The 12,818-nt window shown below is 38.1% G+C and overlaps 1 protein-coding gene across 2 annotated transcripts in view; it reads left to right on the top strand.

The window, feature by feature from the left end:
• The first annotated feature begins 633 nt into the window (after window positions 1–633).
• The window catches only part of nudt14 (nudix (nucleoside diphosphate linked moiety X)-type motif 14), a 32,254-nt gene continuing 20,069 nt past the window's right edge, over window positions 634–12,818 (top strand). Inside the window, exon 1 of one of the 2 annotated variants that reach the window (XM_044377413.1) lies at window positions 634–829. In XM_044377413.1, coding sequence (XP_044233348.1) covers window positions 749–829 — 81 coding nt within the window. In that variant the 5' untranslated portion in view covers window positions 634–748. The remainder of the gene's footprint in view (window positions 830–12,818) is intronic. The other variant, XM_044377412.1, reaches the window with a different exon arrangement.

Raw genomic sequence — 12,818 nt, 5'->3', positions numbered from 1 at the left:
TTTCATTAACTCTAGCAAAAAAAAAAGTCATGTAACTGCACTGGAAAGACAGGACTAAAATAACAGTACAACAATGGCTCAATCAGCTGTCAGACCATTCAAACCTGGAAAAAGTCACTGCTACCTTATGATGAATAAGGTCACAAAAGTCAGCTGTGTGAATACTTTATTTAAGTTGGACTGGTAGACTGCACAACTTTACAACCCATATTTTAGGCAAACACTTTGGACAACAACCCTAACACATCCTCCCTCAACTCCACCTGCTGTTTCCTACATCCACAGCTCCCACCCCTCACTGTTACCTTTTTTCTTTTTTTCTCTTAATATTCCTGTTCAGTTTCTTTATCCCTTTCATTCATTTATGTTTTCTGATCTCTTATTTGACTATTTGTCAGAATGTAAACTGTTTTATTTTAACTGCAGGATTGTGTAAATATATTTGTTTTTTTTTTTGTTTTTTTTTAATGTAATGTGCACATATTGATTTTCACACATGGAAATAAAACCATAAATAAATAAAACAACCATTTTAAGCAGTCATTACTATTAGTGCTACTGGTCCATAAAATGCTTGTATTTTTTCATTTTTTATCGACCATCCTTGACGTTGTTCCCTTCCAACTCTTGTGCTACCCTGACAGTCTCATGTCCTCTGCAGGCTTCCGTAGACATTCCTTCACTGTCAGTTTGTGTGCGGTGACAGACAAGACATCGGTGAGCCACCAACCCGCTCCAGCTCTGAACTATGGAAGAGATTAACAACATTGAAGTCGTTCCGTGCACAGAATCCGACTATCTGAAGCCGTTCAGGGTGCACTACAACCAGGTGAGTTGTTTCTGTGTAACGGCTGTTGTATGCTGAGGGCTAGCCCAACCCCCCATTCATTTGGCAGCTAGCAGGCTAGCATAACATGAAGGCTAAGCTGACCTCAAACACAGACGTTGGTAGCAACAATTGGCGTTGCTTTAATCACACTGACTTTGTGTTTGGTGTGTTTTCACATACAGTCGGTTTACAGTTGCTGTTGTGTTTTCTGTGAAACCTGGCAGCTCAGAGACAGCTATAGGCTAACATGCTAACGGTAGCTTGCTGCTGCAGAGGGTTTTTTTGGGGGGGTTGAGCATCACCGTTAGCACATGCTTTACATTAGTGTAAGGAGGTTTATATAATGCGAGTTGGCAAGAAAAGCAGTTTCCCGTCTGAATAGCGGGTCAGGTGAGACTTGTTGATCTTAACTGTTAAACTGACTCATCTGTAAATGCAGTCTGGTGTGTAAGGAGTCTGTAGGTCAGGGGTCTTCACAGTTTACAGTGATTTATACAAGGGACACTGTACAGACTCACTTGTTTAAAGACCTCCTCCAGACTTGTTTAAGATGTATATAAAATACCCTACTTTGAATAATGATTTGTGTCTGATATGTGCAGTGGAGGCTTCAAGTTTCTACATCACACTTGTGTAAGTTTAATATTGGACCAGGATTGGATCCAAACTAGTTGTGATGTCACAAATCATGTTCGTAAGCCCACCTCTTAAAATGAGTACAGAGAAACTTTCCACTTTCAGCAGATGAATGTGAAAACAGACTTCTAGTATTAAACTCTTCACATACATCATTCTGCAAAACATTCAAAAGACTGGAAAAAGAAGAAAAACGTACTTTTGAGTGGAAGGGGACTTTAAATGTCTTGAGGTTTACATACTCTTAAATATCTGTTTTATCACACTATAATATAAGTACGGGTTCAGGATGTGACATTAAACTTTGTAGGGAAATGTGCACTGCAGATGACCACATTTGCAGATTTTTACATGGTAGTCAAATTATTAAAATGTAATCATCAGAGCTACGATTAGTCAATTAATCGATTGGTTGACTGACAGAAAATTAATCAGCAACTATTTTTATAATCAATTAATACTTCTTTGATTCTGGCTTCTCAAATGTGAATATTTTCTGGTTTCTTAAGCCCTCTATGACAGTAAACTGATTATCTTCTCATTGGGAAACAGTGATCAACAGTTTTTAAGATTTTCTGACATCTAATCAACTAATCGAGAAAATAAACATCAGCACTTCATTACACTGATGCAATAATATCAAATTCCTGTATTGCTATAAAGCAGACTTACTCATTGATTTACAGTGTTGCTCACCATGTCCTATTACACTCAGAGATATTACTACTAGGTATGAACAACATGTAAAAATCTCTGACCTCTAATACATTTATACAGTCATATCTCCCAACCCTAGTTAATTATGACTGCTTCTGACTCATTCAAGCCAAAAACAGATTTTCTAATGTGAAACATCTCTGATGTTGGTGCAGTGCTCACTGTTCAGATTTAGTAATCCTTCGGCACTGCATGGATTTACTCCAGCATTATAGGTGTATTGTACAGGGCTTGTGGGTGCAGGTATAGTCGCTCTCCATCCATTCATCTACCCATTTTTAGCTGCTCATCCAGGTTGACATGGCAAAGGCAGGCAGAGTGGATGAGTGAAATCTCCTAAACTGTACATGAATGTAAGACGTTTGAAAGCTCTCAAATCTCATGTTAACTGGCTCAATGTTTCACAATAAATGCTCATTATTGAAAATTGAATGATGATCCTGATACAAGAATCTAAATCAGTATTGCTGCAGCTGATTTAAGAGCTGCATTTTACGAATATTTTAAATTATCGATTAATCTGCTGATTATTTTCTCGGTAAACTGTTTTGTCTTTAAAATGGTGAAAAATGCCTGTTATGATTTTTTTTATTTTAGAGCTTATGATGACATCTTCAAATGTCTTGTTTTGTCTGATCAACTGTCTAAATCTAAAGAGATTTACTTTTACGATCATTTATGATCCAGAAAAGCTTCAAATCATCACATTTGAAAAGCTGAAACCAGCAAGTTTTAGCATTTTTGCTTAGAAAATGGCTAAAATGATGATTTGATTATCAAAATTGTTGCCGATTATCAACTAATCCTCGCAGCTCTAGTTAATTTATCTGTGTTTTATAGGTTCCTCATTAAAAATATTTTTTTTTCTTTCTTCCAACTAAAAGAAAGTGAAATGTGCTGACTGTGTGTCCTAATGGTCTCCAGTAAAGTGAGATATGCTTCTCTACCCAAACACAGGCAGCAGTCCAGATGAATTTATTTTTAGGTTTCAAAATATTTGTGTAGTTTCTATTACTCAGTGATGGCGCTGGCTTCTGATGTCTAAAACCTGAATAAGGACAGTGATATAGAAGAAATGTAAAAACCTGAAAATACACCAATGTCCTTTCTACTTCCATTGAAGACGACAAGAGATTTAAGCTACTAGTCTTATTAATGAAGGCTGGTCCACGTCATTAGTAATACAAGAAAGGCTATTTTGTCCGCTCTGCGCTTGAAACAAATGATTGCTCAGACCTCAGAATGGAAAAGAGATTTACATCTATATCAAGATTTTTATATTTATATAAAAGATGACAAAACATAAAGAAACTGCAACTGCTATATGATTTTGAGGTGGCCTTTTGTAGTCGTGCCTTCAATTTAGAAGCTCAATTATGGCACATGTGATGAGAGGAGCTCAGTGAGGATTTTTTTTTTTACCATTTGGGGTTCACACCTGTGACAGGAGAAGGGGGGGGGGGGGGGGGTTAAGCTTGTCAAGAGACTGGCGGAACGGCTAAGACAGCAGATGGACAACAAAAGAGATGATGGTGGTGGACTGTCCTCCCTTTCATCCTCGTCATCCTCTCCTCAGCAGATCAGGATGGGCTGTTCAGGGACTCCCCACAAAGGCTTTTTCGATCACACTGAGAGAGCATCTCTTCCCCGAACCTTTTATGCTCCACCGCACATCTGCAGCCTCGCTGTGGTCACTGACAAAAATACACTCACAGAAACACACTCTAAAAGTAGGTAATGTCACGCCTGAGAGGCTCTCTTCATCATTAGTGTTTATTGGTGTTTTGTCTCCTCTCCCTCGCCTCTCTACAAAGCAGGTGATTGTGCCTTGTTGACTCAGGGAAACCCCTCTTATCTTTGTTGCCTCGTGCTTATGTTGAATCACGAGTTGCTACTTAAAGCAGGCTAATTGCCTTCCGTTTATTCATTATAATGATTTGAATTATTCATCTAGAATTATTCATCTTGTATAGCTTACAGCCCGTCGCCCCTCACTCCTTCAATGAACATGAGATCCATTATGATCTTAAAACACAAATGACCCTTATGTGTATGAATTTATGTATGTCCTGGAGGGGGAGAGAGGATTGTCTTCATGTTTTAAAACTATGATTTAGAGCAGGGTCATCGTTCAGTCTGACCATTTATTAACCATAAGTGGAAAAGTATTTTTAATTTTACAAAATTCTACAAAACATAAATTAATGATTGCAAGCAAATTGTGATTCAAAAAGAATAACATTTGTTGTTGAAGCTTCAGATTTATCTGGGAAAAGTAATAAATAACAATGGAACACAGTGCATTGCATCAAATTTCCATTTGATTATTTTATATAGCATTTTAAATTTAGTTTTCCATCGTGATACATGTTATTGAAGACATTCTTAGTAGCATGGCAATACTTCTTCCAGCTAGATCTGCAACTAATGATTATTATCGATAAATCTGTCAATTCTTTCATAAATTAATTTATTAATGATTTTGTTAGTTAGTAACTTTATCGTCCGCAATGTGGGAATTAGTCTTTGGCTTCCCCACACAACATCAAAAACAACATGACAGTTAATGGAGGCAGACATTAAGACATGGCATTAACAAACAACAACACTTTTAAATATGAAGAATAAGAGACATTTTATACTTATTAGTCTAATTAGTGAAAAATGAACATTAAAAATTTTACAGAGCCCAAATCTTTTGTCCACCCAGCAGTCCAAAATCCCCAAATTATTCAATTTACAGTGACATAAATAACCAAAACCGAGAAAACCAGGAAGCTGGCACCAATCAAAGTTTGGCATAATTTCCACAAATGATAGATTATCAAAACTGTTGTTAATTAATCTTCTGTCAATCGACTTATCTAGCGCTGGAACTAACAATTATTTTCATTATCAATGAATCTGGCAAATATTTTCTTGATTAATGCATTAATGGTTTAGTCCTCACAGTGAGAAATGAACGTTACAGTTTCCCAGAGACGTCTTCTTTTGTCCGACCAACAGTTCAAAACCCAAAGACGTTCTCTTCAGTTTACTATCACCTATGACAAAGAAAAGCATTAAATCATCACATTTGAGAAGTAAAAACAGCAAATTTTGGGCATTTGCTTTAAAAATGACCAAAATGATTATTCGATTATCAAAATAATTGTCGATTAATTTTCTGTCGATCGAGTAATTGATTAATTGACTAATGGTTGCAGCTGTAGACTTATCAATTAGTGTTTCAGCACCACAACAGCCTTAATTTATTGCATTTAACTCACCTATATTCCACTGACCATGCCATTAAAAAGCATTTTGTGTACAATTGTGGTTAACAGAGGTTAAAACAGAAAACAGGCTGCGATCAAGTCTTCCAAAGTAGTCAGCGATATCTCAGTCAGTTTGCGTTAGAGCGACATGAACATGTAAAATGACTTGATGTGATTTGAGGTTTACATGCCTTCATGAGGACTTCACTGGAGGACACAGTCACATGAGTGTGTACTTAAAAAGTGTGTCCTTGTGGATAAGGGCCCACTTGTCAGGCTGTTTTAATGCCGCTGATGCTGTAATTCCTCATTACCGGTTGATCAGTTTATGCAGGTGTGGCTGTTAATTAACGTACATTAGTGAAAATGTGATTCCTTTGTTCTTTAAGCTTTGCCGATCAGTAGTTCAAGGGTTGTAATGTGTGTGTAATAGCCTTGCTGCCTTTGTTGAGGCTGGTGAGAAGACAGACTGAAGCTAAATCCAGAAAAAGCAAAGCAAAAACATGTGAGATGCAAAGAGTATTTGTGGACAGTGGTTGATTTTTCTTTTCTTTTTTAGCTGCAGCTGCCGGCTTTATAGTGTAGTCGGTGCAGGAGGTGTGTGTTTGTGATGGTTAGAGCTGCCACATATTGATTTTTTTTTTTCCATTCAAACCGTCGCGGTAACTGCATAAAAAAAAAAAAAAAAATTAAAACCTCAGATGTTATAAAATAATAGGTTCCTAAATACTGTATCTAAGGCGACCCTCATTATAAGACGACACCACCTTTTCCAACACGTTTTTGGAAAAATACTTTTTGAAAATAACGTCACAGTATAGTTACATACTCACACTCTGCGGCCAGGCTCTTAGAAGCAGTTAAAAGTGATTTTCTCCAGCAGTTAGCATTTATAAGACTGCCTGTTTGTCACAGTGGTATTTGGCAGTTTGACATGTTCTGTTTCCGCAGTAGAAATGTTGGAAGACACTTTGAACTCATTCTCGCTCATCATGAATTTATTTTCTTCGTGGCAGAAAAACACGTTACACGAGTCTTCAGAAACTCCTGCAGGTTAAACTGGACTAATTAAACACTTTTAGCGCTGATTGACTAACACACTCACTATAAACAGACTTTAAGACACTCGCTAGCCTAGCAACACCAAGGCAACAAACACCCCATAATGCAACAATCTGTGTAGGAGTCAGTTTTACATCACTACTTCATCCATTGAAAAAGAAGATCCGATGTTGTGAACACGTAACTGTCTAGACCACGGTGATCAGCTAGACTCTGTGGTGGGCGTGACGTGATTGCATTACAGCGGTAGCGATGGTTATTAGACTTTAAGCACCTAAAAGATCAAGCCCATACACCCCTCTCTACAATAGCCATTCACACAGGAGCCTGTCATTTCTGACGCCCAAAGCCAGAGGGACCACATTAATTTCAAGGTCCTGTGTAGCCTGTCCCTGCTATTCTCTCTCTCTCTCTCTGTCTCTCTCTCTCCATGGGCTAATCTCTCTGTCGTAATCCATGTCGGCCATGATTCTCTCGTCTCCCCTGGGCCATTCAAGCCGTCCCCGCCCCACTTCTCTCAGCAAGTGGGCTGAGTAATGAGGGGAACCCCACCATCTGTGAGTGGTGACAGGATACCAGAGAGGGAATATGTGTTTGTGTGCGTGTATGTGTGTGTGTTTGGTGACACATTCATGATGAGTAGTTTCACCTCACATGTGGTCGCTGGAGGGCAAACATGTCATCTTTACAGCCTTTTAAACATCAATCAAAGTCAAAATTAATTGTGAAATTTTGATATGATTACTGTAAATAGACTAAAACATAATTATTTGCTATCAGTCAATTCAATTCAATGGGCTTTATTGGCATGAACGTTTAGAGAACAGTGTTGCCAAAGCATCAAAATACAACAAAAGAATAATAATATGAACATTAACACAACATTAATATTGATATATATGTTAGTTATAGTAAGATTCATATATATTAATTATATGTGTCGTGTGTGTGTGTGTGTGTGTGTGTGTGTGTGTGTGTGTCTAGGTCATTCACTGCCCCTCAGGTCGTGACATGTTAATACATATTGGGCAGCAGGATATGCCCTGTCTCCTTCTACTAGGAGTATTTTTAATTTTGAGAGGTCATTACACTCTTTGAAATCTTAAATTTTACAGTTGAAATTGTTAAACTAAATGTACCTTATTTCATTGAATGTTTTACATTGTAGTCTCAGCCTCACCCGTCGAACAGTGACCATATTTTCTGTTTGTTTTGGGGTTTTTTTGGGTTGCCATGATTTTTAGTGTTGTCTTTTTGATTGCCAGTTGCCAGTTTTTGGTCAGTGAGCCTGTACTTGATTATGATCTGTCTCTGCTTTCTATCTCTGACAGTACAGAGATATCTTGCTAATTCATAATCTCCTTTTATGACCAGATAACAGTCTAATCTACTTTGGCTTTTAGTTCAATGCCCAATGTTCCAAATAGGTTTCTTTACATCGTGTTATAATTTGGTTTACTCTGATTGGTGTTTGGAAAGCAGTGTTGGTGTGAGACTGGTCAGAGTGTGTCTGAGAGGGGGGGGATTTAGTCTCAGCACCAGCTGACATAGGGGACTCTTTTCTGGGCTCAGCTCTTGGGTTTTGAGGGCTTTGGGATGGAGGGTGTCTAGGGGACTGGATTTAAGGTGATTAAAAAATTGGAATGCTCTCTTTTGAATGTTAATTATCAGCGGGTACCTGCCTAATTCTGCTCTACATGCATTTGTTGGTGTTTTTCTGTGTACGTGGAAAATTCTGCAGAATTCTGTATGTAAAGACTGTTGTTGTTTGTTCATAGCTAATATGACTGAGTGGACCCCATACTTTACTACCATACTGCACAATGACACTATCAATTATTTTAAGCCAGATTTTAATTGGAATATATACAATTTTTATAATATTTTCTCTTAATTGCATTCAGAGTTGTTCGAGTTTTTCTTTTAGTGCATTCACTGCCATATTGCAACTCCCTGATGCTTTTATAGTTTAACTGAGGTAGATATAACTCATTCTATGTTCAATGATATGATTATTTATGGTCAACTGGTATTTGTTCTCCTGACATCTGGGGTGTTTTTGAAAAATCATGACATGAGTTTTTTTCATATTTACTGCCAGGGCCCAGTCCTGACAGAACTCTTCTACTATGTCCAGCTGTTGTTTCTCTCTTGTCTCTAGATGATATTACTGGTATTGTTGGTGCTGGTGTTTTTCAATATTAAACCACATTTTCTGAATCCTGTAACTCCCTGTTGGAAAGATGATGTTTCCTCTCCCTGGCATCACTCTGAAACTCTGTTGTAAGAGCCAGTCAGGTGCATGTTGGTATTTGGTAAATTTAATGTTGTAATCACATGTTATATACATTCAAACATTAAGTTCACGCAGCAGTTTATGTGTAGCTTATGTACAGTGAAGTGTATTTCGATGAGTATAATAGGTGGACTTTGTGGACTGGAATGCAGGAACATATATAGTTTTTTATTTGCAACAGTTAATAGTATTGTTAGATACTTTTAATGGGCATAAAATGACTGTTTTGACCATGTATGACATGTGTACGAGATAGCCGGTAATAACATCTTTGTTACAGTTCAGGAATATAACATCAAGTTGGTAGTGGACTAGGCTTAATGTAACTTTAAATACATTTTAATTCAATGTTTTCCCTGTCTCCTGTGCACTTGTGAGTACATTGGGTTTTCATAAGAAAAGGTTAGGCTAGCCCATTGTTGCTAACTTGGGGCTAACCCCCTTCACTTTTCCAACTGTAGGGGAAACAATGGACAAGACTTCTCTTGGTCTTGAGAAGCTGCAGCATTTATTATCTGACACACTGTAGATTGTACTGTACATTTGCTGCCAAACTGGCAACTTACTGCTAACCTTTTCCTCTGCTCCGCTCACATTCACCGTCACTTTTCTGCCGCTCACTCAACCACACACACACACACACATTATGCACTGCCCTATTCCTTAATGGATCTACGCTACTCTTATAACAGTACCTTTCACGTAGATGTCCTTTGAAGAATGAGTAGAGGGAGGATGACTCAAAACAAATCTACAATAACATAGGGTGTTATCGTGTTTACAGAGTTAGAGTGATAATCATTAATAGTACATTGATATTAATGATCGTGTGAAATTTTAGCAGCTGCTGAATGAATATAGAGGAAACACTGAAGTTGGAACAGACCATGTGGCAGTAAAGTTGAGGAATTTAGATATTTTAGAGTGGGTGGAGAGCTTTATGAACTATTCTATTAGTCAAAAGTCAACTGTTTTGATAGTGAATTACTCAGTTTGTGTCATTTTTTAAGAAAAAAATGCCCAAATTCTCTGGCAATAGATCGTCAAATGAGTATTTTCTGTTTTTTTTAGTCGTCTGTAATAGTAAATTGAATATCTTTTGGGTTTGGACTGTCTATCAGGAAATTTTGAGGATGTCACCTTGATCTTTGGGAAACAATAAATCAATAAATTGACAAAATAATCGTCAGATGAGTTGATAATAAATGTAACCGTTAGTTGCTGCCCTATACTACTGTAAGGTAACCTAGTTATTCAGGCATCAAGATGACAGCTGTGTGTTCATCACAGAGCTTGGAGGACATTTTCAAGTGCTTCTGAATGGTATAATCAGGAGTTTATCATTCTAAGTATTTGGGTATTTTGGGTATTGTATTTTGGTCAGTGTTTTTATATATCTGAGAACAGTTTATGATATCTGCTTAGTTTGTTATTTTGACAGACAAAACATTCATCAAAAGCAACCATAAAGATTGGGATCAAGAGCAGCATAGCCCTAGTATTTATCTAATAATTCACTTACACAAATACCCTATAATTTGCCTTTAAAAGGCACATTGACAGGAAAAATGCTCTGTCTCATCCATTATTCAATAAGCACTCTTTACAAAGCAGAAAGCCACGAGAAGTGCATCCCCGCCTCAGTCAGGACAAATGATTTATGACACACGCCTTCGCAGTAGTTTAGCTTTCACTGAGGAAAAGTGAGAGGGGTGTGGCTGGCTTGGCCTCAAGGAGGAATGATGGCGTGTAAGACACTCGCACACTTTGTTGACATGGGAGTAATTACAACAGTAGACTGTCTGCAGCAGGCAGAGCGTCTCTCACGACTCCACAGTGAGGAGTTTTGACAACGCTTCACTAATAGCTGAAGCAAGAGCACAGATGAAAGGGTATCACCTCTGCCTTCAGGTCATCGTTTTTCATCTGGTTCAGTGTATGAGTTCCTACAAGACACAGTTCAAGTTCTGGACAGAGTACATTGCTTTCTCTAAATTTTATCTGACACATACATCAGTGGTTCCCAACTGGTGGGTTGCTGTCCAAAAGCGGTTCATTCCGGGTGAGTCGTGAACATTTTGGTCAGCAAGAAATACTTGGAAATGTATCGAATATCTGGGACAACATTTTATTTTAAAGTACCATTTCTCACTTCCAAGTCAGCGGCAGCGCTACAACATGCAACTTAGTACAAGTAACCTATCGATGCCAGCTTTGTGGGTCATGTGACCCTCGGCTCGCACGATCGTTGACTGTAGCGGTCTTTCTTACACACAATATATTCAGTTCGGTTTTACTAACACTGAACACAAAAAAGAAGGAAAGAAATCTGTCTTATGTTAAGAAGTCTGGTTTGAAATCTAGCTTGAAAACAATTTATAATTATCAGCCATGCAGCTGTTGTATTGCCCTGTTCTTTGTATTGTTTATCTGTTTATGTGCTGGTGAATAAGACTGAATTAGTTGTAACTACTGTTGTAATAATTGTAGTGTTGTTTTTATTTGGTTAGTTTAAAACCCTAATTGCACTCTCTTGCTGCAATGCAAATTATTGAGCTTTACGCCTCATTTTGTGGGCAGCAGTGGTTAGCCCTGTCTCCTCACAACAAGAAGGCTGTGAGTTTGAATCCATTGACGGTGGAATGGATGCATGGAAATATACTGAGTTAGGCAATATGTGGACTGTGACCTGATGGCTGAGAGAAAATCTAGACCCTGAGGCTAGACCAGTTGGGAACCACTGACATACATCACATTGTGCATCCCAGAATGAAAAATATAATCATTTATGGGGCTGCAATGTAATAATTGTTTTTCAGTTATTTTTCAAATTAATGCGTGTTGGCCGGTCTCAGTGTGTGTTTTCAGCTCAGTAAACAAATACCTGACATAATATCTTTCACAGTCCATAAAGATGGCACAATATTAATACTGTAACTAAACCTGCACAGACCTCTCATTTCACACCCTAACATGATAGTTAATGATGCATGAACGCCGCTACACTAGTTTGGCTTCATTGAGGCCCTGTGGCGGTGACCTGCTAGGTCTTGCACAATGTAATTTGAATGTTTGTTGAGAGGATTTTGAGGACTTTTGTTTTCAATAGAAGCTGGGTGGAAGGTAGGAATGACTGTAACTTTCATGGATGACTAAGGAGATAAGATTTTGTTGATAAATTGGGTAATAAAAGCATTGCAGTGCTTTCCTCAAACATCCTCCTTAGATGCAAATGTGAATGTATTACACTATTATCATCTCTGTAATTTCCTACAACCATATTCAGTCTGTGATATTTATATCCCGCATCAGAATTCATTTGAGAATTTAAGGAAATGTGAGAGACTTATGTGAAAGGAAACAAACTCCCTCTCACTCTTCAATCTACCTGATTTATTTCCTTTAGATAGAAATCTAAAAGTTGCACATTGCAGCTCAGAGTACATCTTGACACAGCATCACATCCTAACTCAAATCCTGTTGCCACAACAGTAGCTTTATTATGTCTGATTCTATCAGCGCAATTAGCTTGCCATTTCACATCCTCCCATTTCTTGGGTGGTACTGAAACTGCACCACGGCACACGCACAGAGGAAGAAGACAAATCTATTGTAGCTGAAATAAGCCTGTTCTGGGAAAGCTGTCATCCATGTGTCTGAAAGAGCTTGTGGGTGGAGAGGAGGTGTAGCCTAAATTTGAATCAAGGCCATATTTCCTCAGGCATAGAAAATATAGGCCAACTTTACTATATTTATACAGCATATGATGTGGAGAGAGGAATACTTATGTTTCAGTTTAATTCACACATTTGTTGAGTTGATGCAAATGGTAAAAACAATACTAGATATTAGGGTTGGGCGATGTCTACCAAATTGGCATGTGACGATGTCCACAGTTGGGGCTAGGCAAGGTCCTTGACTTCCCCCCATGCCAGCTGTACACAACCGACAACCACAACTCATCTTACCAGGCTGCAGCCTAGTTTGTCTGGAAAACTGCTCCGCTACCGCTGTGTTTTGG

This window comes from Thunnus albacares, chromosome 16, assembly GCF_914725855.1.
Source record: "Thunnus albacares chromosome 16, fThuAlb1.1, whole genome shotgun sequence".
NCBI classification, from domain to species: domain Eukaryota; kingdom Metazoa; phylum Chordata; class Actinopteri; order Scombriformes; family Scombridae; genus Thunnus; species Thunnus albacares.
This window is presented reverse-complemented; position numbering and strand designations above follow the sequence as displayed.